Source organism: Calypte anna, chromosome 2, assembly GCF_003957555.1.
Source record: "Calypte anna isolate BGI_N300 chromosome 2, bCalAnn1_v1.p, whole genome shotgun sequence".
In the NCBI taxonomy this organism is placed as follows: domain Eukaryota; kingdom Metazoa; phylum Chordata; class Aves; order Apodiformes; family Trochilidae; genus Calypte; species Calypte anna.
In genome coordinates, this window is record NC_044245.1 from 14,455,046 (window position 1) to 14,480,509 (window position 25,464).

General features: G+C 37.7%; 1 protein-coding gene across 11 annotated transcripts in view; it reads left to right on the top strand.

The window, feature by feature from the left end:
- PARD3 (par-3 family cell polarity regulator) overlaps window positions 1-25,464 on the top strand; it is a 435,816-nt gene that overhangs the window by 310,128 nt on the left and 100,224 nt on the right. For 8 of the 11 annotated variants that reach the window (XM_008503892.2, XM_030444949.1, XM_008503893.2 and 5 more), the window contains one exon: window positions 9,678-9,788. The exons of the other annotated variants lie outside the window; for them this stretch is intronic. In XM_008503892.2, the coding sequence (XP_008502114.1) occupies window positions 9,678-9,788 (111 nt within the window). The remainder of the gene's footprint in view (window positions 1-9,677; window positions 9,789-25,464) is intronic. 11 annotated transcript variants of the gene reach the window in all.

The following is a 25,464-nucleotide window of genomic DNA, read 5'->3' on the forward strand; positions in this document are numbered from 1 at the left end:
ATTTAACAAAAGAAGCTAATAGAAATGTTCAAATTGACCCTTCTCATCATTTGGACTTCTTGGAGCTCAATCAATCTCTCATTATTATCAGAGTTATTCACGCAGAGGCAGAAGTGCCAGTATTTCTCATAATCAGCCCTTGAGCCGGATGTAATTTGCAATTTTGAAGCATTGTATTTTGAAACAATAATGCATTAAAATGAACAGAGCAGGAATTAGAAGCATGGTTGTCAAGCAAATGCACTGAAGAGTAGCCATAGTTTACACGTGCTCTCCAAACGCTCTTAGTGGACACTGGTAATTAGAGGCACACAATGTAGTTTTACTAAAAACATAAATTGGTCCACAATTTTTTAACTGTGGAGTGGGACAAATGTAGCAACAGAAGTTGTTACATCTTGCTGCATGGTTGTAGGGCAGCAGCAGGCAGGTGAGGAGTGTTAGGTGGCTTTTTCCAACCTCCTCAGTGCTGGGAGAGCAAGAGGGTTGGCTGGACTTGGCACCCAGCATGCTGGGAAAAGGACTATTTCACCCTGACTTGGGAAAATTGCTTACAGTATAGAACAATAACTACTATTTCAGACTCAAAAATGCTCAGGCGCCTGTTAATAGGAGGCTGCTGTTGATGCTTAGAATTTGGGAATTTCCTTTTTATCCCTGTGTATGGTATTATGTATTGCAAAGTTGAGGGTTATGTCTATTATTATGTATGTAGTCTGGGAAAGACGAGTTGATGTACTGGAGGCCTTCACTCAAACTGCTTCAGGAGCCTGCTCTTTACTTTGTATGTGATACTTTATTTTTTTGCAATTTGTATTTACAGTTTTTCAATTACTGTTTAACCTCTTACTGCCCAGTACTGAATTACCTAACGGGGAACTACAATCTGATGGCAAATTCTGTCTGAGAGCAGGGACAGGAGCATTTCTAAGTACATTAAATGACAGTAATGAAAGGATATGTTGCCCATTAAGATTACATTACCTATTACAAGACTGAATTAGCTTGGCCGTGTCACATGTATGAGCTGCTTTCTTCACTGACAAATAGCACACACTTAGTGTATCAAATTTAATCTTGAGGCAAGCAACTTTGTGGTCAGTAACCAGTCTCTTTTTAGAATACATGTACAACATGAAACAATTCTTGTCACAGAAGCAAACTTTAAAATGCTTAGACTGCTATGAAACTTCCATTAAAATGTCATGCACTGCTTCTGTGGTTGCTCCCATCATTGATGATTGCTGGCATAGTTGTATGTAAGCAGAAGTTTTCTTTTTTATCCCTAAGTGCTTCAGGGATGCCACAATCCACAGCTTAAAAGGTTCTGGCTGACCACCATGAAAATGAGTTAGCTATGGTGACTTTTAGTATGTTGTGGTATTGCTTGCTGAGCTGATTTGTAGAAGTATCTCTTGCCTATTTGCAGGCTTGCTACTGTCTTTTAAATATTGCCATTGTAAAATTATCCCCACTTCCTTTGATTGTCTCAGCCTATTTTTAAACTGCAGAAGTTTGGATTAGTTATTAGGTGGTTTTTTTTTCCCTTATTTCTTGTGATTTATTAATTAATTTATTTGAGCTCTCAATGGGCTCAGCTAGCCTTAGGCAATCATGAGAGGCAATGCAAGAAGATTATCTTCTGTTTAGAAATTTGCAAACAGATGGTCTTACCATATAAGAAATCTGTTTTTAAAAGTTCCACCATTTTATGCTGAAAGTAAATATAACAAATGCTTAAGTTGTGAAAAGAGAGAGACTTAGTGTGAATAATACTCTGCTTGTTGTGTCATGCCTTTCAGGAAATGTTATCAAAACTGTTTATGAAAATAATTGAATGAAACCTCTTGACATGTCTCTTGGTTTGGCATCATACCCATTTTCTATGAAGCTGGGATACTGACGCACCAAGACAGGCAGATTAAGCTTCAGAGGCTGGAAACAGTTACAGATCCCACACGTTGCTTCCACTTTGTTCCAGGAAGTCTGTGTGGGAATCACCAGTGATGTTGCCCAGGAAAGGATTACAATTTTTGGGCTGCCCTTACTGTTGTTTTTGAGTAGCCTTTGGTGAGATGTACTAGAATCTTCACCTGAACAGCACTGATAAGTAGTTTTATTGGTTGAAAAGTGAGACAGAGGATGTTGGTAGGAAATGTGTGAATACACCACAGGAGACTTTCACAGTTTGGCAACTTCAGAGAGGGCTGATGATTTGGAGTGATAATCACTTCAGTTCTGGTTTAAATTTCTGTTTTCATGTCTGAGAATGTAAATTTCTCTATTGCTTGAAGGCAAACTTTATTATTCTGAAGATGTATAAATGTACCTTTCCAGAAGTATTTTCCATTACTATGAGTTACCTGCGTGCTTTTGTTATGCTCCTTTCTTAGTTGGGGACAGCAGAAATCTCCAGGAACATTCTTGGCAGGAGTCTTCTGCTGAAAGTTGCAGCAGAAGGAGTGCTGCTTTATCAGTTTTAACATAGGCAAGGAAACTGTGGAAAATGAGAAGTAATAAATGTCCATTTTAACTATACCCACAAACTCCTACATCAAGTTGTCTTGCTCCTGCTGCCTGTACATCTGTGCTTCTGTGTCATCTCAGGACAGTGCTGCTGCTGAGTCACTCCAGCAGTCATTCTACTCCCTCCTAACAAGTAGAATTTGATCTACTAATTTGATTAGATGTGATAACTGGCCATTTCTAGAAATCTATTGCAAATATGTAAATGTTTGTACATACAAGCTTATTTTTAAAGATAGTACTTGCACATTTTTGCTTTGAGAGGAAATCTTGTAAACTCTCAAATCATCACTAAGCAGGATGATTTTTTTTGTGCGCTGTGTTGCATCCTTGTTTATGCTTACTAAAGTTTATTTTAGGAACATAATGTTTTTGCTTGCCTCAATAGTCTTTTGCAATATAAATTTTACAATTTTGCTGATACAGCAGCGTGAAACAGATTACAGAAATCATTGCTAAATCCTTTGAGTAGTGTTAGGGTGTGTGTATTTACTATGGGGAAAAGAGCATGCCTTGAAGACAGAAAGCACAGATAAAATAGCTGAAGACACTTAACATTTGTTAATTTTTAATGATGGTATTTTTTCTATTAAGGAACATAATGCTACCGAACTTTTTCTGTCTCAATCAATTTTTGTGGTTTTTTTTCATTAATCAACTAATGGATGTTTCTTCTATAGCACTTTAATGAAATATGTGAATGATTTTGCAGACGACAATGATCTCATCAGTAAAGCATCAAAGTAAAATCCATTTAGCAGATTATATATATGTTATTTTTTTATATCAAGGATGCTATGTATATTCTTTTAAACTGAAGCTGGGTTTGAGATAAGTTATAATTACGCAATTTCTGTTGCTGCTGCCCATACATCCTCCTTTCTTCATTTGTTCTGTCTATATATTTATTCAAAATCATTTACATCTTAGTTATTGTTACATGTGCATTTTATATAAATTTCACGTTTTATATATATGCCACTGTGTTGTAGCTTGAGCTGCTTGTTAAATTTTCTGCTACTCTGTCTTCTCTGTTGAGTCTTGCACTGTTTAATTGCTCTGATGCATTGGCCCAAAGCCACTGAAGAGACTTGTGCCTCTCTATCTAGTGTGCCTCTCAGTGCCTCTCTATCAAATGCAATAGGCTTTGGATTAGGCCACCTCCTAGTTGGTGACACTAATTCAAGCAAGTAAGCTTGAAAGTAAGCCAGCTATGGGCTGAGAGAAGGGTTTAGGTATGCATGTTAGTTTGATTATAGTTATTCAGAGTTCATGGGATTTCCTATTTGAGGGTCGAACTTTGAGGGCGTATAGGTCTCTGATCTTGTAGTTTTATTAATAGTAATGTGACAAACTCGTATCACAGGGTCTGAGGATGATCCTTTTTCTAATGTGATTTTGGTGCTACATTCTAGAGATCATACTTTAAAAAATGGTCCTTTTATATTTTTTAATTTCTTCACTTACAGTGATTGCTATTGTTGGGTGAATTTGAGGATTAAGTTTGTGGATCTATGAAGATGACTTTGAGCATTTACACTTATCTTGAAAATTTTTCTAACCCTTAGTGTGCAAGGGGAATTAAGAAGTTATAAATTAAGTAGAATGCTGGAGTATCTTGGTAATTATAGTGAACAAGGTTTCAGCTGGTCTTTTTCATCAATTTCTCACACTCCTGGATAACACAGGGTATTTTTAATTTACAACCTGTTTTTCAATTAGTCAATTTTTTTCTTGAAGTTTTTTGCTTATGCAGTTACAGAACAAAATTAAACAACTTTTTAACTATGCCTTTTATAACAAGGATTAGATGAGAGAGCTACTTGATAGACTAGCTGTTATTGAGGTAGTGTTCCTGTTTTTATCAATGTTGTTACTATTACAAAATGATTATTCTATAACCATACAGATATGGTGTACCCTCAGAGAAGTATTAAGCTCTGTCTTTGAAAGAATATGATTATAAACAAAAACAGTGGGGGTTTTGTTATTATTTGGGATTTGGAGGAAAATGTATTTTCCTTTTCCTCTTTATTTGCTGTGATGATCAATACAGAATACTCTCTATTCTGCTTCTGAGAATTCAGACTGGGGGAAGTGGTGGCCACAGGTCACCATTATGCTGCTCTGGATGCAGGTGCTCCACAGTATCTGATGTAGCTCAAGTTTTAGCATCAGAACATTTTTCATCATAAATATGTTAATTTTTTTAGGCAGTAGTGTATACAATTTTGCTGCATATCATGGGGTGGCTTGTATCTGTTCATTGGTACCTTGTGCACTGATTTAGGTAGGGATTTAATAGCTCGCAGTCACATTTTTGGCACTGAATTTAGCAAATGACAGGAACTTGGAATTAGATTCCCGGGACTGTCTGAACATCAGTGTCACAGATGCTCCTTTTCTACACTGGTCTTTTTCTTTTTAATTCCAACATAGTTGGGTTTGTTTTTTTTTTTTTTTTTTTGTTTGGGGCTTTTTTGTATTTTTTTTATGGTGTCCCCCTTTTTATTAATGCAAGGATCATTGATAGTGCACAGAATCTGAGCAATGGAGTTCTAATGTCTGCTTCAGAAGGCAAGTTGTAATTTAATTTTCATTTGTAAAAACTGCAACAGGTATCTCAGCCACCAGCCCCACAGCAATGAGAAAGAGAACATCACAGGTTCAGACAAGTGCCTGAAAATCTCCAGGTGCTTCAGACACTTGGTAACCAGCTGCGTGCAGTGGAGAACAGCTCCTGCATCTGGGAAGTGAGCTTCAAGGGCTAGGATCAAATCACTTGGCTGTATCCTCAAGGCTGTGTCCTTGCAAAAATCTAGAGTCTCTGTGACACAGGACAAATGGATATTGATTGCTAATTTACAAGGGAGATACCATTAACAATTGCCCTTTGGGAGTTTCCAGCTTTAGGTTGTTACCAATAAATGAGCAGTCCCTTCACTGGGGAAGCTATTACAGAGATGTGCCAGGACATCCAGTATATGCATTATGGAAGAAATAGTATTGGAAGTAAGGTTCCAAAGTTGCCCTGGGTCACGTTTGGGTCACACATCCTATTTCTTTCTTCCCTTTCATATGAATACCTGAGCAGTAAAGAAGCTTCTCCATGATGTAAATGCTGGTGGTTTGTGGGAAGATGTCACACACATTAAGGTTTGTGGTGCAAGTTAGTGAGGTGACTTTCACATTTAAGAAGTTGAAACTTGTATGAAGGTAAGCCAGATCTTTTCCCTGGGCTTCTGCATTCATACTGGGGTGTTTTAATTATCAGGAGGAATTCTTGGGACCTGATCCAAGTTTTGCTGCTTTTGACTCACGGGCCACTGGAGAGCAGCAAGGAAGGTCATTACCACTGGCTGTGAAGATGGTGCAGGGTGGCTGTAGGATGAGCTTTTGGTATTTAGAAAGGGTGTTGAATAGAATGTTTGATTGTCAGTGGTCTCAATACTTTTATTTTTGTTTCAAAGTGTCCTATTTGAATTACTAATCATGACTCTGTGTCAGAAACATCTACCTGAGGAGACTGGAAAGATGTGATTTTGGATAGCTTGACGCCATTGTTGTCACCACAGGACACAATTGAGGGAGTATTTAGCAGGTCTAATGGTGTGCCTTAGTATCCCTGATTGTTACTCTTCTGTAGTTAAACTTGGCTTGAATATGAATGTGAAATACTTAATAAATGTCTCCTTTAAGTCTGGTGGAGAGGATACTGATTTGGGCTGTGAGTTTCATTATGACTTAAAGTTGTACTTCACCGAACATACACTGTTAATAGAAACTAATATGAAGCACACAGTTAGTAAGAGTAATCTTAGCAAAACCATTCATTAATAATAGGAGTGGGGAGTGCTCGCTGCTCCTACAGAAATGAAAACTGGGGGTTGCATGTGTGTGTGTATGTAGGTATCCCCATCACAGTTGTTTTAAACACCTTTCTCAAGTGTTTGGTGGAACCTGGAAAATGTTTTTACTCTGTCTGTAAGTTCTACTATTGTAAGCTGAAGTGTAACAGAGATGCTGTTAGACTTGCCATTTCAGACGAGATTAGAAATCTTGAACTTTTAAATAATACTGGAGATCTTGCTAAAAGTATGCAAACGTGTTCAGATCCAGACTCATGAAGGGCTGTGTGTTTCCAAACTGTTCTGCAGCTTCTGCAGATTTCATTTAGGAGTGTCGTGGAGGTGCAGGTGATGGTGTTAAAAGCATGAAGCAGAATCAGGGAGGAGGGCTAGTGGTGTTGATTTTTCAGGGTTTGAGTGTAGAGACAGTGCAGTTAACATTGCTGAACTTGTTACAGGCAGTGGTGATTATGGCAGATATATCACTCTGCGGGTGACAAAATCCAGAGAAGGCAACTTTGCAAGACCACCATGGTTCATACTCTGCCAGGCTGCCCACTGCCGGGATGATCACAGAGCTTGTCAGACATGGGCACTGTAAAGTCTCCTGTCAGTGTGGAGACAATGTGGCCGTGCTTTGAAATGCCTGGGAAAAGAGGAAAGATGTCTTCTGGAACCTTTATCAGGACTGTCCCTGAGGGCAGAAGGAATGTTCTTTCCCAGATGATTGGAAGAAAACCCTGAAGGAAAAGAAAGGTTGTTGCCACAGCTTGCTCATGAGTCAGAGAAAATTGAACCCTCCTACTGCTCCAAGCGCTGCTGTGTGGGAAACCCACCTCTGCCTCTATTAAAATGCTGCACGAGTGTGGTTTGTGCTTTCTGTGATTCTGTCTGGGCTTGGGTGGTTGGAACTGGAAATTCAAACTGTTGATTTTTTCTAGGTTTTCATTATGTGTTAACATTATAAGTATTATCTCCACAATCATGCAGCCTGACCAGAGATCTACTAGATTGCTTACAAGGTTTGTTAGAAATTTCCCGTGAAATGTATATTTTTAATAAAGTATTGATTTCAATATATTTCTGTCCATACTTGCAGTGAATTGATAGAAATTCTCTTTTGCTGCCAAAACATGACGGCTACTAACTAGGTTTTTTTGGTTGGTTGTTTTGTTGTTTGTTTTTTTGGTTGGTTTTTTTAATAACAACCAGTTCTTTTTCAAAATTAAACTGACTACTCCAGAATTTGATTTCTTTGCTTTGCCTGATCATTTGAATGGATCAAGAAAGTGCAGGAAACAGAAACAAATGCTGGCATCCCAGAGATGCTGTGCTACAGTACCACATATGTTGTGTGTCACCTCACAACTCTGTTCTGTCAGTCAGACCCCTGCCACCCCTGGCACTCTCTGTATATCAGGGTGGAATGGCTCAGTTCCACTGTTTTGCTGCCAAAACTCCTCTCTTGGCTAGAGGATTGAGGGCTATTTTAAATAAACCGTTCTCTTTTGTCTAATGTACAACATCCAGAACTTGATTGGAATCTCTTGTGTCATATATGTAAATGTTTTGAATAATGGTTTATTCTCTAATAAATAGGCGGATGCTTTAAAGGATACATTCTGGTGTTTCTAGTCACTGAATTTAAAATGTCAGTTTTACATATAACATATTATAACATCAGAGACTCTATGTGGTATTTGGTGTTTCTTAAGTGTATCATGACCTCTTCCTTTCCCTTTTCAGATGCTTATTAGCAAAAAATTTCATTTTTCTTATGCCTCAGTTTGGAAATGAGCAATCTGGGAGCTATTGAGAATAACTATGAATTCCAAAGTTTGCATACATACTCCTACTCTCTAGTTTTGTGTTGTTTTTTTAAAACAGCTGCCCTAAGAGCCATAAACATGGTTACACAGCATAGTAGTAGCTCTTGACTAAGTGGTCAGAAATTAATCTTTCTGAATGGTCACTGTATGGTATGTCTCCAGCCCACACAATGGCTTTGTACTGGAATCAACAGGAACAAAGAAAAATATTGTAAATGCCTGGTGGACTCTACATATTTTAAACATTTTACATTCATGGGTCAGAAGAAAGTTTTAAGAACTCCGTGGTTTATTCACTGTTTGTGAGCATTTTGGGTGTCCTGTATCACCATTATTGGACTTTGTATGTTTCAGTGCTTTCATTTCACTTCTGATGTGAACCTGAGTGTCAGTCTGCTCTCATCTGAGCATTGGGTTGAAAAACAGTAGAATTCTTTCTGCTTTCAGTATGAGAGATGATCCCACATTTAATACATATCCCTTATGCTTTAAAAAGAAAATTTTCACCTAAACTTAGATGTATTTAAGGTCTGAATTTAAGTGTTTGTTTAGTTCACTCTATCCAAAAGCTATTTCTTTCAGAATACGTCTGAAATATCTAAGAAATACCCACAATTTTGCCTTAATATAATAACTGAGCATCTCAAATGTCAGACTATGCTCTCCTTGAAAGTCTGAAAGAAAACAGTGGAATGTGGAAGTATGGAATAAACTTAAAATACTTGAAATGTAGCCAGTAGAGGGAAAGAAGAGATGTGAAGAGAGCAAGCCATGGGTTGGCAGCATCCTACTTGGTCTGGGACAGCTCAGCCAGCTTCATCTCGCCACTTACCCTCCTTGCACTGGAGCACTCTTGGGGGAAAAGAGTCATGAATAACAAAGTTTAAAAAAAAATGGTGCTTAGAATGCATCAGTTTTGATTTTTGGATGGTGTCCACTCTGGTGAAATGCTCTTGTGGGAGTGGTGTGGAGGGTGGTACTGCACTTTGCGCAGTTGTCACACATACAGCTCTCTATTTTTGGCAGTTCATACATGAAGCCTTCACTGAATGTAACCTTAAGCTGCGTTCTTTGGCAGTAACATAGTATTCAGTAATTTCTAAAACATTGTTTGACCATATATTTAAGAATAGTGACCCCAAAATCCTGGCAGAAAAAAGGAATGTGGTCCTATTATTTTGTTTTGGGTTGTTCTGTTCCTTAGTGAAGAATTCTATAAAGTTTTAAGAGGAGTGAAATAAAAATAAGATTCAAAATCTATACATGCACACATACAAAATAACCAAAACTAACCAACAAACTGAAAGAAAACCAAGAACCAAGCAGCCTGAAAGTTTTATAAAATTGATCTTTGCACTCTTGCTTCCTGGTTTCCAAGCAGCCCTTCTTGGATGACTCTCTTTGTCATAGGAAAAGGAAAATGCAGTTTTGTTCATTTCACAAGTTAGATTCTTTTTTTGTGTGTTATTAACAGGTTTGGCAAACATCGCAAAGATGACAAGAGTGAGAAAACTGGTAAAATAAAAGTACAGGAAGCTCTTACTTCAGAAGAGGAGAGAATACGAATGAAGCAAGAACAGGAGAGGTAGACTTCAGTATTTGCTTACACCTATATAGACAGAGTTTGTTTTTTAAACTAAATAACTGAAGCTCAGTTTTTACTGATGAAATTTCTCAAATGTTGATATGTTTATATACTTTAAATAATGAGACAAATCTAGATTTATTTTGGACACTGGTATCAACAGCTTCTTTGGCTGCACTAAGCATCTTTGATAAACCTAGAGCTCCTTTCTATATTGAGGAGACTGGAGTAACTCTATGAAATGTTTTCCTTATACATTCTATAACTGATTTTACTGAGATTTTCAGAAAGCAAATATTTATACAGAATGAAATATGTTTTGTATTTTTCTTCAAAGTCTTGCATATCTAGTTTTTTCATTGATATATTTAGTAAGAATCTAAAAATTATACTTACCAGTATATTTGTCAATGGAGTTCAGTCTATTTATGTGTCATGCAGTCTGTTTATGGAATGAAATGTATATTAAACTGCTAATTGTAAAAATGAGTGGTGAGTACCTCTATTTTTCCTTGTCAGCTTTCCTTAACGTCGAAAAGTTATGTAATATATATGTATCATATACTTTTCTCATTTTTTCCAGCCTGCTTTTCATTCTTGTCTTCTAGCCCTAGATATCTGGGTTATCTCTCAAATCAATTTTATCAAAATCTTGCAAGCTTAGTTTTAAAATTATATAGTATTTGGGGATGCATGTAGAAAGAAGACCTCTTTGAGAAGACATCACTTCAGCCAGGACACAAACCTCAAAGGGTTACAAAGTTTGAATGCTGAATGTTAAATAGATGCAGATACATTTAGCAGTGGAAGTGAACTATGAACTGAAATGATTTAGCTAAAAATTGTGCTATAGCTTAGCCTTAAATTAAGGATTGTAGGAGGCACTGTGGAGGGAAATTTTGTTGTCCTTCTAGAGGAGCTGTTTATTTAGTCCCGATTCTTTTTACCATCATCTCTATGCATCTTTAGTCTTCTGCAGATAACAGAAGTCTTATAAACAAGGGCTTCATTATCAGCTCACCAGTATAGCAGAGCCACATTAACTTCTGTCTAGTCTCCTCAGTTGAATCTATAATAGTTTGCTTTCAGTTCTTTTAAGGTTGAATGATTTATGCTGAAGTTAAGGCAGGCTAGGAGTATACATCTATTAGTTAATGAAGATCAGCAGAAACTTGTTAATCTGCAGAAATTTTATCATTTTTGACCATCTGTTTGGATTACATTATGGGAGTTTTTTTTACTCTTTAACAAGCAAAAAATTATGTAAAAAAAATTATTCATGTCTTTCTCCATCCATTCTGACAGTAGAGGATGTCTAGATCACAGTGCTTGGTTCTTTTGTACTTGTCTGATTGTTTTTTAGTTTCTATATTTTTAACAAAAAGTGATGCAGGGCCATTAAATTTGTTCCTGTTTTTAAGAATAATGTGCTTCCAGATAAAATGGTAAAGGGGTGTACTGGAACTGAAGGAATTAACTTTGGCTATGAGGGCATGTGTGCAGTCAACTTCCCTTTAAGCATGGGCAAACCAGGCATGCTGTGGATAAGCTCCTGCCAGGGTGCAGAGCCCTTGGAAGCTGCCTCTGTCACCCCTGCAAGCTCAGGGCTGGAGGACTCTTAGCCACACATGCACTGGGCTGATCCTTGGCTTAATACCCTCTGCAGAACCCAATCTTACCCAGCGCCAAGGATTTCTTAGTAACTTTTAAGTACCCAGAAAACCAGCTATGTACATTTATTCAAAGAAGAAAGACTTGAAGTTTGAGTCAGTAATGTTTTCTCTCTCTTCATTCTCTCTTTCTCTGTGTCTCTCTGTCTCTCCCAGTAAGAATGATGAGAGTATAGACTGTCCATGTGGTGATGTAAGAGAGGTTGCAATAGTCACGCTGGGTGCTCAGGTAGAATTATGGAATTCTTTGTATAGCCCTCAATGCATGGAGTAAATTCCTAATCCCTGTCCATCAAGTTATGCTAACCAATTTGAATCTTTTCTGGAATCTTGTGTGTCATAAAAACAATTTTATTTGTTCACTGGAAATGCATGTGCCAGAACTTCATAACAGCTTGATGTTATTATAACATGGGTCCTCCTGCTCCTCTTGTTACTCTCTTTCCCTAACTGTGTATTTGCTTTCCTTTGTGGTATGTCTATAAGAGAATGCAAGCACTTTGGGGTAGTGGCATGTACAACTAATAAAAGACAATAAAATAGCAACCGAATGTGTGAGGTGCTTCCTTGTTTCTGAAAAATTCAGACACTGATTTGGTCCACAGAGACTAAATATTTTTACAGTTAGATTGCAGAGCGTTTCCTTTTGATCCTTTAAAATGATGATGTTAGATACATGCTATTAATGCAGAGTACTCTTGCAAATTAAATGATCAATCCCTCAAAATGCTTACTAGGAGACAGTGTAAAATATTCTTTTCAGAGTCGGTTCATAATGGCTGCTATTTTAACATTGTTTTCTTGAATATTTTGCTCCTCAATGGTTTGAGCAGTGCAATTCACTTGCTCTGTCTTAAGTGGTATTTAATACTATATACCTCTATAGCGGTGCAATACTGTGGGGAAACAGGTTGGATTTAATGAATTTACTATGTATGAGAGGCCAGGAGTAAAAATCCTTAGGGGATTAAAGAACAAGTGAACAGTCCATTAAAAAATCAATCATGGCCACAATTTTATGAAATTATTATGCTTTGAGTTGATAATTTTAATAGTATTGTGATGACAGTAGTATTTTCTTTAAAATCATAAAAATAATGTTCATATTGATTATAAGGAAAAAAGCAAATTAATGTTCTTCAATTTACCATGTTTGAAATGAATAAAATTGTGTTTTATAAACATACTGCTAAAAATAATTCCATATTAAGGAGCATATCTCTTACGCTGTGTATGGTGTGTGTATACCGGCAATATTAACGTAATTCTGAACAAAAAAATGAAACTATGTAGTTGAAAATACAGGCAGATTTCAATGAAATACACAGCTGGAACAATTAGTAATGTCATCTGAGGACACCCACACTCTTTAACAAAATTGCTGTAAGATGCTTGCTGCTAGTAAATTTTCCAAATGTGGGATTAACAGTTCATCCAAGGTCATAGGACATTGTCCCCCTCCCTATGTCACTATTCTTTGGTACTAATTTACTTCAGAAAAAGAAGTCAGCTTGCATTATCCTTGAGTATATGCCAAACACTGACCTGAAAATCCAAATGGGCTCTGGTGTGCTGCTATAAAGGATGTCTCTCCCTAGCAATGACACCATTTAAAACCTTCAGGCAAAACTAAGCAATAGGTTTTCTGAATTTGGCCTGTGTCTCCTAAGAAGGAGACTATAATGCAAGGTCTTGAGAAAGTCAAATGAGACCTGAATTCAATTAGCTCCATTCCTGTGCCAGACCACAGCTGTTTTATATATATGCTTACTTAGAGCCCCTCTTTGCCATGCTGTCATCCCATCCATCACTGGACTACTAAAAGTGGATACCCACTGAGATGCTACATTCACTCAGATAGACTTAAAAAAAACAGCCCTGGGACCTTCTTGGTTTTGCTACAGAAGGTCTACTATCCATTCCAGAATATCCTGATGCAGCTGTGGTTGCCTCAACTTCCTAAGAATTATGTCTTAGATTTTACAGGTTGAGGATGCATGGGATTTCTTGAGATTTGAGAGACACTTCAAACTCTTCTAGCTTCACATAAGCATTACTATGTAGTGTAGATTTAAAACCAGATTTTTAATGTTCCATCAATGACCAAAAGGAATTATTGTTACAGCCCAGCTAGTTTTCATATAGATAGTCTTCTGCTGTGCTGTTGGACCTAAGCCTTTTGAAGCTCTTAGAATTTTCCACTTTAGAAACTCTCTACATCTGGTCTTCAAGGGATTCCCAGGATAGGGTTTTCTCTGCATGTAGCCAATGTGTCCATCAGTATCCTGCACCCTTTTTTCTGATTTCTTTAACACCCTGTAGTATAGGTTCTTTCTTAGGAGATGTGGAGACAGGACTGTTCAGAAAACCTGTTCAAAAAAGACTGTTCAAAAACTGTTCAACTTTTGTCTTTTGGCTTTTATTGGTGGCCCTTGCTGGAGAGAGACATCTCACTAACAGCAGGTTCTGATATCTATGTGTCTTCCTCTTTCACATTTGAATTTTTCCTTGGATTTCCTCTCTATTTTTTGATAGTTTGGGTTTTTTTGGCTTTGTTTGTTTGGTTTGGGTTTGGGGTTTTTTGTTATTGTTGTTTTTGGGTTTTTTTTTAGCAAGTCAAAATTTTTTGCCTATGTTCTTCCCCTCTGCTCAGGCACATACAGTTCTTGACACCTACCTAGCAAGGCCTTGCATGCTGGCCCTGTGTTCAGCCTTGGACAGACTTCCTCTAGCAAACCAAGTGCTCCACAGTCCAAATAGTTTTACTGTTTGTACCTGGGTAGTAGAAGTGGAAGTGGTAGTAGTGGAAGAATGAAATAAACATACTTCTTTGTGAAGTTTTAAAAAAAAATCAGCTGTGTCTAGTGTTGTTCACTGCTAGATAATGCTTAAAAGATGGAAGCTGCAATTCTAATGTAATCTCATGATTCAGAGGATTTGATCCCAGCTATGGGAAAGTAGTACTTATGATTTAATCTGCCTCTAGAGGCACTTCCTCCTCTTGAAATAAGCGTCTACAGGATATGTTGTCCTTTTGGTCAATACACTGACTTAAGAGGTTTACTAATGTTCTATAAATTCTGAGGTTACAATAAAAGTATTTTATTCTTAGCATTGTATTATTCCGCATCTTCCACTGAAATGGATGCAAAAATCAGGTGCTTAAACACCTGTGCTGTGGGGATCAGTATTGAGGAGATAGGATCCTTAGGGAAAAAAATTACAGAGCTCTACAGTGAAAGTGCTGTACAGAGACTCCAGAGATACTGGAATGATGGTGAAGCAGTTAGATGGGGGCTTTTGGAGCGAGGGGCTTCTTTTGCTCTGACAAAAGAGCTGTACAATTCTAGTCTGCTATCTTGTTGGAGCAAGATTAACACACAGCAAAGCAATTCCATGTTGTGTACCAACATATGTACAGGTATCAGCTGGAAAAGAAACCTGCTTCTCCCCTCGCTTCCACTCTTTCTACTTTGGAAAGCATAACCTTTTATTCCTTTAGGCTACAAAGGGAGTTCAATTTACATAATTCTGTTATCCCTGCCTGTGCAAATGTCGCCGGTGTGGCAGGGGTGGGACCGGGGCCGGGAGGGGGAGCTCCCGGCCCGGCTGCGGCGGCTCCCGCGGGGCTGCGGGCGGCTCCGCTCCCCCGGCCGCGGGTCTGGCCCGTCCAGAGGCTCAGGGCACGGAACCGCACCGGGGATTTGTGAGACAGAGAGAAGTGTAACGCCTCCTTATCAACTAGGGGAAGACTCAGTTCCTAATGGTAACAGGAGAGATGCTTTTAGGGATTGGAGATAGAAGGAGATGCCAGCTGCCAGAGTATGGCAGGAAGAGTGGGAGAGATGAACAAGGGTCTTGGCCTTGCAGAGATGCTGTCTGGGGCAGGAGGATCAAGCACTCGTCTGTGTATCAGCAGATTTGCTGTTACTTCTGGAGATGACTGAATAGGCTGACAGCATTTTTTGTGTGAATGTAAACAAAGCTACATTTTCAGTGGGTGTTGTTCATGTAATGGTTTTTCCTAAATTTAGAGTGAAACATTCTGTCTGTTCATTAGCAGTTAAAATAACACTGATAATTTTTCCTGAAGGATTTGGTCATTCCATAAAGTGCTTCCTGTATTACATGTTTCCTGAGGGTATAAGGATCTTTATCTCCAGCATATAATAAACTTCTCTTCATCTTTCTCTAGTACCATTAAAGCCACAAGCCCTTTGTTGTAAAAGTATACTAATGAATAGAAATGTTACAACAAGAACAGAAGTCTTGTGTTTTCCCTTCATCATGCATCATCCATTTTAATTAGACGAAAGGGTGGCGAGTACTGTGACAAGAGTCTGGAATTAAAATCATTAATTGATGTCAAGCTGACGAGAGACTGCTAACATGAATTTACTGACAGCAGGAAAGAAATTAACCTTATTACTTTATTTAGTACATTGGGGCTATTTATTATATTTTCATATGCAAGTTCAATGTGTTCCATTTATGATGACAGAGAAAGACAATTAATAAAAACCTACATAAAGTTTTATTACCTCCTATCAATGAAGTTTACATGAAAACCACATCAATAGCTTACAAAAAAACAACTCCACCACATCCTTCTAATCAAGGTAACTCATCATAACTGTTACAGCAATATTTTTGGTATTTTAAATGAGTATAACATGCTGTGCACTCTAGCCAAGTACAATTGCAAAAGTGATCTGATTTCAAACCGTGCCTTAGTTTCTTAATGTCAGTGTGGCAAAAAACGAAACATATTTTCTCCAGCAATGACATTGATTGGGATAACTGTCTGTTTTGATCATCATTAGAAGGTCAGCCTAACAAAGATGAGTTTTTATGTTAAGCATCTTTATTCTATAGATGAAAGAGTACAACAGTGTCTTACAGAATGACAGCAGCATCCTATCGATAATTTGTGACCCAAAGGTCATAATAAAGGAATAGAGGGGAGGTCACACTGTAGTAAAGGCCATCTGGAACTGTTAAAGTATCAGATGGAGTAGGGGGCTGAACAGCAGGACACTTTTGGTGTCTTTCCAGATTTCTCAGAGAGACCATAATATTTTTATTGGAAAACCCCAACTTTTTTGCCCTTAAGTAAAATATTTTCATCAAGCAATTTCATCTTTTTGAGAGGGAAAAAAAAAGACAACATACTCTCATAGTATATAATTTATATAATGCTCTCATACAACAACATACTCTCATAGTAAATAATATATATATATATATAATCCTCTCCTAGGGAGAGGATTTTTGTTTCTTACTTAGACTAACTATTTAAAATAATGCAGCTTTAGTTTTGTTGCTGCTGTATTTTAAAGCCACATAAGAGCTTTCACAAGAGCTGCTACCTCTAAATCTGCTATCAGTGCAAACTTGCAAATTAAAATATTTTCTAAGGTGACCTGTGTAAAATCTTTTCTAATGAAACTTCCACCCCCTTACCAGCACATAAGAAAGGAGAGAAAAAAATTCTTCTGTGAATCCAAAAATCAGAGAAATGTGTTTTTCATTCTCACTTATTTTGAGATGGAGTCTGCATGTCAAAGGATATTCCAGTTTCCCTGAGATTTGAAACATTGTTTTTGGCAGTGTTTTTTTACTGGCTATGGGTGCAGGACATGGAAACAAATCACTGACTAATTTTTGTAAGAGAGCACAGGAATGAGACATGAGAATATTGAGCTTTGGAAAAACATTTCAGACATGTTCCACTTCATAAAAATAATAATTTTGGGAGATATGTAAATTGAAGTTGCTATGTAAATAATAGTTGCTGAGGTAGTTTTTTTTAAACAATTCTTCTCACATTCTCTCATAAGTGTAGAGATTATAAGACGTCATGGTGAAAATATATTTTTTCTATTTTTCCTCTACAGTGATTCAAGATGTGGTACTGGACAAGGTCTAGCCAAGTCCTGTCTGATATATTTAAAAAATATAATTTATGTGGTCTTTATAATATTCCGAGTTATAAATTTGATTCAGGTGTCTTGTAGATCATAAGAGTTCAGCACTGTCTGTAAAATTTCAGTCTTAAGTAGGAGCACTAATATCTTCTGTTGCACTTTAGGAAGCCAAGAACTTTAGGATAAGTCCTCTAATATTCCATGAACTGTGCTGTTAGTGATAAAGCAGCTATAGCTTATCTGAGGATTGTAATGGCTGTATTATAATTACTAACTTACTGAACTTACTGGCTGGGTTGAACAGAACTGAAAACCTGTCAGGTTTTCCAGACTGCTCTTTAGGAGTCTAACAGTAAGATAAAGCACCTTAAAATCAAGCTTTTTGGGGTTTTTTGTTTCATTTTTTCTTTTTTTTCCTGATTCTTAGACACAGCAGCAAGTATTTGACTAACCAGAAAGACACCTAATGATACATTTAAAACAGGCAGATAGATCCTCCCCCACACCACAGTTGGTAACCAGCTACTAGCACAAACTTTTGTAATGGTTAGAAGAAAGCTGGCTCTGTTTCTGGCCATACTTTAGATTGCTCTCACTCATTTACTGTGACCCAGCAAGGTTTTAGAAGGAAATACTGAGAGGTGGTGTGTGTGCTAATTTGTGGCTCCTGAAGAAAGATAGTGACTGACTAATAAGCTATATTTTCTATTGGTGAGGTTTGCTGGTTTTGTGTTTTGTTTTATTTTTCCCTTTTCTTTCAATTTCAGTGTCTGAGATTCACATAATCTCTTCTTTAGCTCTGAGGTTTTTCATTGTAATTTATTTGTCCCTTCAGACTGTTTCATTTTTCCAGCTTCAAGATTAGGCTACTTTATACATAGTATTCAAGGAACACAGAATAATGGACCTGAAATAGCACTAGGAGCAGAATTTTAAACACGATTTTGTTTCTAGACTTCAGCTAGAGGAGTGCAGATGCAGGATGGGCTCAGCTCAACTGACTGATGACAGTGCTGTAGCTGGACTTGCAGTATCTGGGAATGACTGATTTGATACATGGTATTATATATGGTACTCTGTGATATATGGCATGCCTGTGACATTTGTTTCTCTCACATATGGGAACAGCTGCTCCTTACACATCTAACTGCAGAATTCAGATGTTACTCAACAGTGCTGCTTTCAGGAATTTATATCCAGTTGGAAAAAAAAAAAAAAGGGGGAAGAAACAGTCCAAGAAGGCTTGTGAGAGAGCAGAAAACAGTGCAAAAATGTGAGGAGGGGTGGAATCAGGAGCTCTCCAAAATTGTATTTCAGCAACAGCTAAATCTCATGGTCATCTTACTTTCTACTTCAAGAGTTAAATAAGTGATTAAAGCTAAATTAATCTAATGATCAGAGATCTGTTGTGATAGATGTAAATATCAGCTCTTCTGGACAGTTTTGTAATGCAAAAGGACTAAATTCCATTTTGCTTACACATAGTGGTGATGTTCTTTGTTGCAATGTGGTTCCCAGCAGGATAACTGTTCCAGTTGCCCATCTGAGTGATCCTCCACTGCTGGGGTCACTGACCCTTGGATCAGACATGAAAATAAGAGAAGGAAATTTCAGGCATGGTAGTGTTTATTTCAGAGATAGGAGGACCTATACTGCCTGTGTACCTGATCCATCCACATTTGTTGCTACATATTCTTTATATACACACACCAGACATACCTACCATCCTGAAGTAATGCAGATAGTTAATTTCAAGGTAGTCTAAAAGTTCCATCGAAATGTAAGTAAGGTAGTAACTTAAAGATTTTTAAAATCAAAATAGGCAAGGATTTTCAGTCAATTACTCCAAAATCCAAGAAAGTAGGTTTGAGATAATGTGCTGGGGGGAATATATCTTCACTTTGGAAAAACAAAGGATGAATGAAGGTCAGGTGATAAAGAAAGTTAGAGGGAAATGCATGATAGATTCCACCAGGTTGGAGGAAATTATTCTAATGCCTCCTTTAATTTCAATGTCACTTAGTTTCAAATTGGTGTTTGTGCTTTACCTGCTTATATTCATATCTCTCCTGCATTTTTTCATTTCTTTACATCTTATTTTGTATTTTGCTGCCTTCTTTAATAGCCTTCTTTAATATAACTCCTTTTAAAAATGAGCATGTTGTTCTTTATGTATTAGGGCACTTAGAGTAATCACCTTATCACCTTTATCTCTCCTGCCCTCCTCCCTCTTTTTTTAAGTACAGCCCTCCTGGGTTGTAGCTCATTAAAGGGTTTTGAAATTCTCATGCATTTCTTCTGCATGTGGGATTTGAGGAGAGGGGAACTTCACAGAGACAGTAAGTACTATCATATATTCTAATTGGCAGATAGGCTGTGATTGTTGAAGGAGAAAGAAGATTAAGGCTGTCTGATTGCTTAAATGTGTTTCTTGAATTTTGAGGTGGTGGGCAGCTTCATTTTTTTTCTCTTCTTTTTATATGTAGTCTCTGTTATCTTTGTTTTTGTAGAACCCATATGTAGGAAAAATATGCATGTAAAATTATATGCAGAATTATAGACCTAGAAGAGAGACTATGTTACTTTTCCAATGTGGGATCTGCTAGGTATGGCATTCCTGCAAAATGTTTCATCCTGGATTTTTTTCAGTTTGCAGTCACATAGATTCTACAGCTTTCCATGGCAGTCCTTTCCTCTACTTTACATTAGAAGAGTCTCATGGCCCCAGTATCTTATCTTAATTATTCTTTCTGCAGTTTAAATACTTAGTACTTGCATTAGAGGTCGAAAACATTATTATTTTCCTCTGTATGTATACAGAGGTTGCTGTCACAGCCTCACTCTGTCTTTTCTCTTCTCTTCTCTTCTCTTCTCTTCTCTTCTCTTCTCTTCTCTTCTCTTCTCTTCTCTTCTCTTCTCTTCTCTTCTCTTCTCTTCTCTTCTCTTCAACACCTTGACATTGCTGCCATGTGAGTATCTGTTATCCATTAAAATTTCCAGGTCCATTCCTGAAAAAGCAACTCACAGATTTTTCCCATACTTTTAATTGGCATGCTTAATTCTTCCACCTATGTAAATTACTTTCCAGTCACTGTTATTGAAGTTCCTTTTATTTTTGAAGTCTACTCTGTCTGTTTTTCAAGAACATTTGAAATGTCAATCACTTCCACCAAAGTTCCTTCACTTGGGTTTTCTGCAGATTCAATAGTGTCCTAATTAATAACGAAGAACCTAAGTAAATTTAGAGAGAGATCCATGTAGCAATGTCTCCATCCATCCATCCATCCATCCATCCATCCGTCCATCCATTCAGTGTGACTGAATTGCTTACAGGTAGTTTCTAGATACTCCGTAGAAACTGCCTGGTTCAAACTTTTGCATCCATCCCTGGGACATACTTATTGTCTTCTGTTCATAAGGCCATTTATTGGGTTGTAGAAGGAAACCAGACTGACTTGCCCACATCTGTTCTTCATAAACTGCTGCTCATCCCATTATCTTCTCTGTGCTTACTGATAGTTTGTTTCAAAGGGGACTGAAGTGAAAGTTGGATGTGTGACTTTTTCTAGCTTTTTCTTCAGCTGTCCTTAGGAGGTTCTCCTGGTTATCAAAAAAGGTCTGAGACTGCCTCCGACAGTTGTGTGTCAGATGAAGTTCAACTAGCTTAACCAGTTTCTACATCCTTCTTTTGCTATTAGATTGGAGATCTTTTAATGCTATTGGGGGCAGTATCAATTGTTCTGGCCACCTGTTTGCAATCAACCATTTTAGTGAAGACAGATGCAAAGACAAAAAACCATTAAGCCTTAGGTCTCCTCAGCATCATCTGTCAATATCATTCCCTCACTACTGAGCAGTGGAGCAACCTTTTCTTTTCTCTTCTGTTTACTGCTAATGCAATTACACAATGATTTATTGTTATCTTTAAAGCTCCCTGCTACTTTTATTTTGCATTGCACCTTGGCCTTTCTGATTTTGTCCCTTATTTTGTATGCTTGTACTTTTCCACAGCAAAATGACTGCATTTTATGTGTTTATTCATGTGTCTGAGATCAGAGGATGGTTATATTTTAAGCAGCTGGCCACAAATGTATGAGATAAAGCAGAACTATTAATTTTCTTCCTAAAATTTTAGTCTCCAGCCTTTCAACTTCAAAGTTGTATTAATGTAGCAGTGTTTTTGGACTTCTTTAAAAAATATGCTAAGGTTTGAATGAAATGAGGGGCAGGAGGGTAGGGCAAATGAGGAAGAGGAGTTGTACTTCCTGTTTACATGATACTGCTGGTGCTGCCCCTAATTATCCACAGCCTACAATTATCCTTGAGAATGATTTTCCCAGGAAAGCAGATGGCTTTGCTGAGAGGTGGTTATAACTGTGATAACTGGCTAGCTCTAATCACGATAAGAAAAGCTAAGTGTCATATGCCAGTTCAGAGGGGATTGGCAATAATGCCTATAATCAAGGTACCCTCATTAGAAGAGTAGTTGTCAGAAAAAATTCTGCCTGGAAAAGAAAAACTCAAGAGACGACAGACTCCTGTTTTGACTTGATTGCCAAAAATCAGGAAAAAGGGCCATCAAACCCTAAAGGCAGTAGAGGAGAGGGGGAGGAGGAACAGCAAGACCTGGCTTAGATGCTGGAGTGCAGTGCCTGCAAGGTATTTTTCAATGGCAAATGAGGAGGGCACAAATTTGACAAGACTTGGCTACTAGCCAAGACACCTCCTGACCTCTTTATTAGAAACAATATCAGGCAAAAACTGGACCGAGTGTGTTCACCCCATCTAACTTAAACAAGCTGACTGGCTTTATCAATCTGTCAATGTTTTCTCCTGTTTTCAATCCATCACACTGACATGTGCCAGTCTAAAGGCACAAGAACTGAGAACTGGCTGTGGTGAATGGCTTGTCATTTAGCTTACACAGTGCTGTTTCTATCTTTAGTAAACATTGTTAGCCATCTCATGTTTGTAGATCTGTAAGTATTCAATACTGATTTTGTAAATGAGTGAGCCTCAGTGGAAAAAGCAAGGTTGTGGATTATCACTTGGGCAATAGCTGAATCCTGGCAGTATCAGGAAGATTAATTGAATTGACCAAGCAATTGCACACCAGAAGCAGCAGCCAACTTTGTTTCTGCTTTTAGGGTGGGACACTGCTGCCATCACAGCAGTGAATGTAAGGTACTAGCCATGAGTATCCTTCCTATGCAGTGTTCATCAATCAGAATAAATACGTAGAAGATTTTTTGCAAGGATCTAAATCATTAATATGAAAAAAAAATCCCATGAAAGAGATAAAACTCCCAAGGGATTGAGAATATATTCTTAAATTCACTCCTAGCCCTCCATGAAATTAGGGTTGGTTTCTCTTCTTTTGCTAACTTTGCTTGCTGGTTTCTACTACTTACAGATCTGAGAACACCACAGATTTGAGTTTTCTGTTGCTGGAAAAAGTTAAGTTCAAACAGAACTGCTGTAAACATTTGGTTCAGGGCAGGATTTAGTTGTAAACAAATATGATTAGTTTGGTATCTACATTTAAGCTACATGGCAAAACGCCCTTTGTGGTCAAAGTTATACTTGGCACAGTTGGTGTAGAGCCTGGAGAAGATTTTGGCTTCACCTAAATAGCCAAGTGTCTGCTGTGCAGTAGAACTGCTCTCTAGACCCTGCTGGCAGCAGCCTGATATGACTGAATCTTGACCAACCATTCTGGAAGCTGAAAACACGTGTCAGCACCTAAATTTAGGTGTCTATAATGGTAGTCACCTTCATTTGAAAGCTGAAGGCCACTCAGAGAGTCTGAAAGAAAGGAATGAGCTGGCTGCTGTTGGCTGGAGGCAGCAGAGCATAAGCTTTCCCCTTACTTTTGTGACCAGCATTGCATGTGCAGAGGAATCGCTGTACAATGGGTATGTCAATCATTACTGGATTAGCTTGCAATGAAAAGCTCTTCTTACAATTATAGGAAGTTCTGCAGCTAGCAATATTGTCATTTGAAGGAGTTATCATTAGCTTTTGAATTGAATAGCACACAAATGTATGAGGATAGTTTATAGTTTACTCAACATTATAATTTGAGTCTCAAAAGCACAACTGTATGTTGTTGACATTTTCAGTATTAACACTTCAGCAAAAAGGGTTTAGAAACTTTTTGGGATGGCTTTTGTGTTTTGAAAATTTCAGTTTCATTTAAACACTGCAGAATTCTTTGAAGATTAGAAGTCCTGTAAGAGCTAAGCATTATTATTATTAAAACCACACAAAATACGCAGGAAGGCCATAAATCCTCAAAATTAGCTGATCTGAAATTTCAGACATACGCATTTTCTTTGTGCCGTGGCATGAAGGAATACAATTCAGTGAAGACAGCTTAACACAAATACCCACATTGTGAAAGCAAATCTGGTCAAACACTTCTCCAGATACTGGATTTCAATAGCAGGAGAATTGCTGATTGGAGCTGAAGTACAGAGTGAATTCCAGGTTCTCGGCTGTGCTGGACAGTGTGTTTACAGAATCATTTTAATCTTTCCCACAACAGCCTGCACTGGTGTTTCCCAGATGTATACTTAATGCAGTATATGCTAACAAAAGATTTAAGCAGTACCACACATATACACACACAGGCACTAAGAGGGGATCAACATAAAAAATAACATTGCCTTGAGTTCAGGTTCTTATATAAAACATATTCAGAGTTAAAACCTATTACAATTTCAAAAGAGATGCAATATTCAGCAGATGTCTGCTATTCTTTTAAAGAATACAGCTATGATTTTTTCCCTGGTCATTTGATGCTCTAGGTTTGGAAGCATAAAGTTAAATATAATGTGTCCTGAAGGCAAAAAACAAAGCTGCATTTTGAACAAAATAAAAAAATACGTTAAGTAATCAGAATACTTATAATTTTGTAATGTGAAAGTGATAGGATTTGTACAGTGGTTTAAACTTAAAGCACAAAGAGAAAAATATTTTAAAATATCAAGCATTTTGGGTGTCAGGATAGTCTGGACATCTGACAAGTTCCACTTTAGGGCTTTCCTTTGTAAAATGTTACTGCAAATGGTTACTGGATACTTAGCAGGAAGATTTATAATGCATTTAGACTCTGCTTTTTAATACTACATATGTGTATTAGCACATTGTATTAGCTGTTCTAGAAAATACTCTAAAGATTTTCCTGGTGGATAGGAATGTAATTACTTGTGTAACACTTCAACAATGAGTTCTCTCCTGTTTGGATAGGAATAAGTATTCTACCGTGCATGGGAAGATTTTGATGTTCTTGCTGCAAGTGGTTCTTCGTCCAAATGTATAAAATGCCAACAAGGAGATATAGGAGGAAATTTGGTAGAAATGAAATGGGGGACACTCAGGTCTGCACCTGTGGAGAGTGATGTGGTATTCATGGTCAAAAGTTAGACAGATTCACAGGTGTGTCTCATAGGAACCAGTGTAACAGTGAGGTCAGTGCCACCAGTTATCACTGTGTAATTCTGTTTTATAAGCACTTCAGGTAACAATGTTTTCTTCTGTGTTAATTATTCGATGCCATGTTATTGCTATACTGTCAGATTTCATACAGTGAAATATATGAAAACTTTTTTCTCAAATTGGTATCTGTTGGTGGTCCAGTATGTGACGATACATTCACCAGTAAGTTAAAATTTATTCAACCAGTGGTTAGGAAATGTCTAATTTCCTTTGCTTTTCCCATTCAGAGGGCAAATATCAATAGGTAAATGCATTCCTCCACAGGGTAATTAATACAGGGCTAAAAATTGGAAGTGAAATATTCACAGAGAGGAACCAACCGTCAGAATCACAGAATCATCTGGATTGTGAAGGGCCTCTGAGATCATCAAGTCTAACCCTTAATCCACTACCACTGTGGTTGCCAGACCATGGCACTGTGTGCCACATTCCGTCTCAAAAACTTCCAGGGACAGAGAATCCACCCCCTCCCTGCGTAGACCCTTCCAATGCCTGATCACCCTCTTTGCAAAGAATTTCCTCCTAATATCTAACCAAAACCTCCCCTGGCAGAGCTTAAGTCCAGGCCCTCTTGTCTTA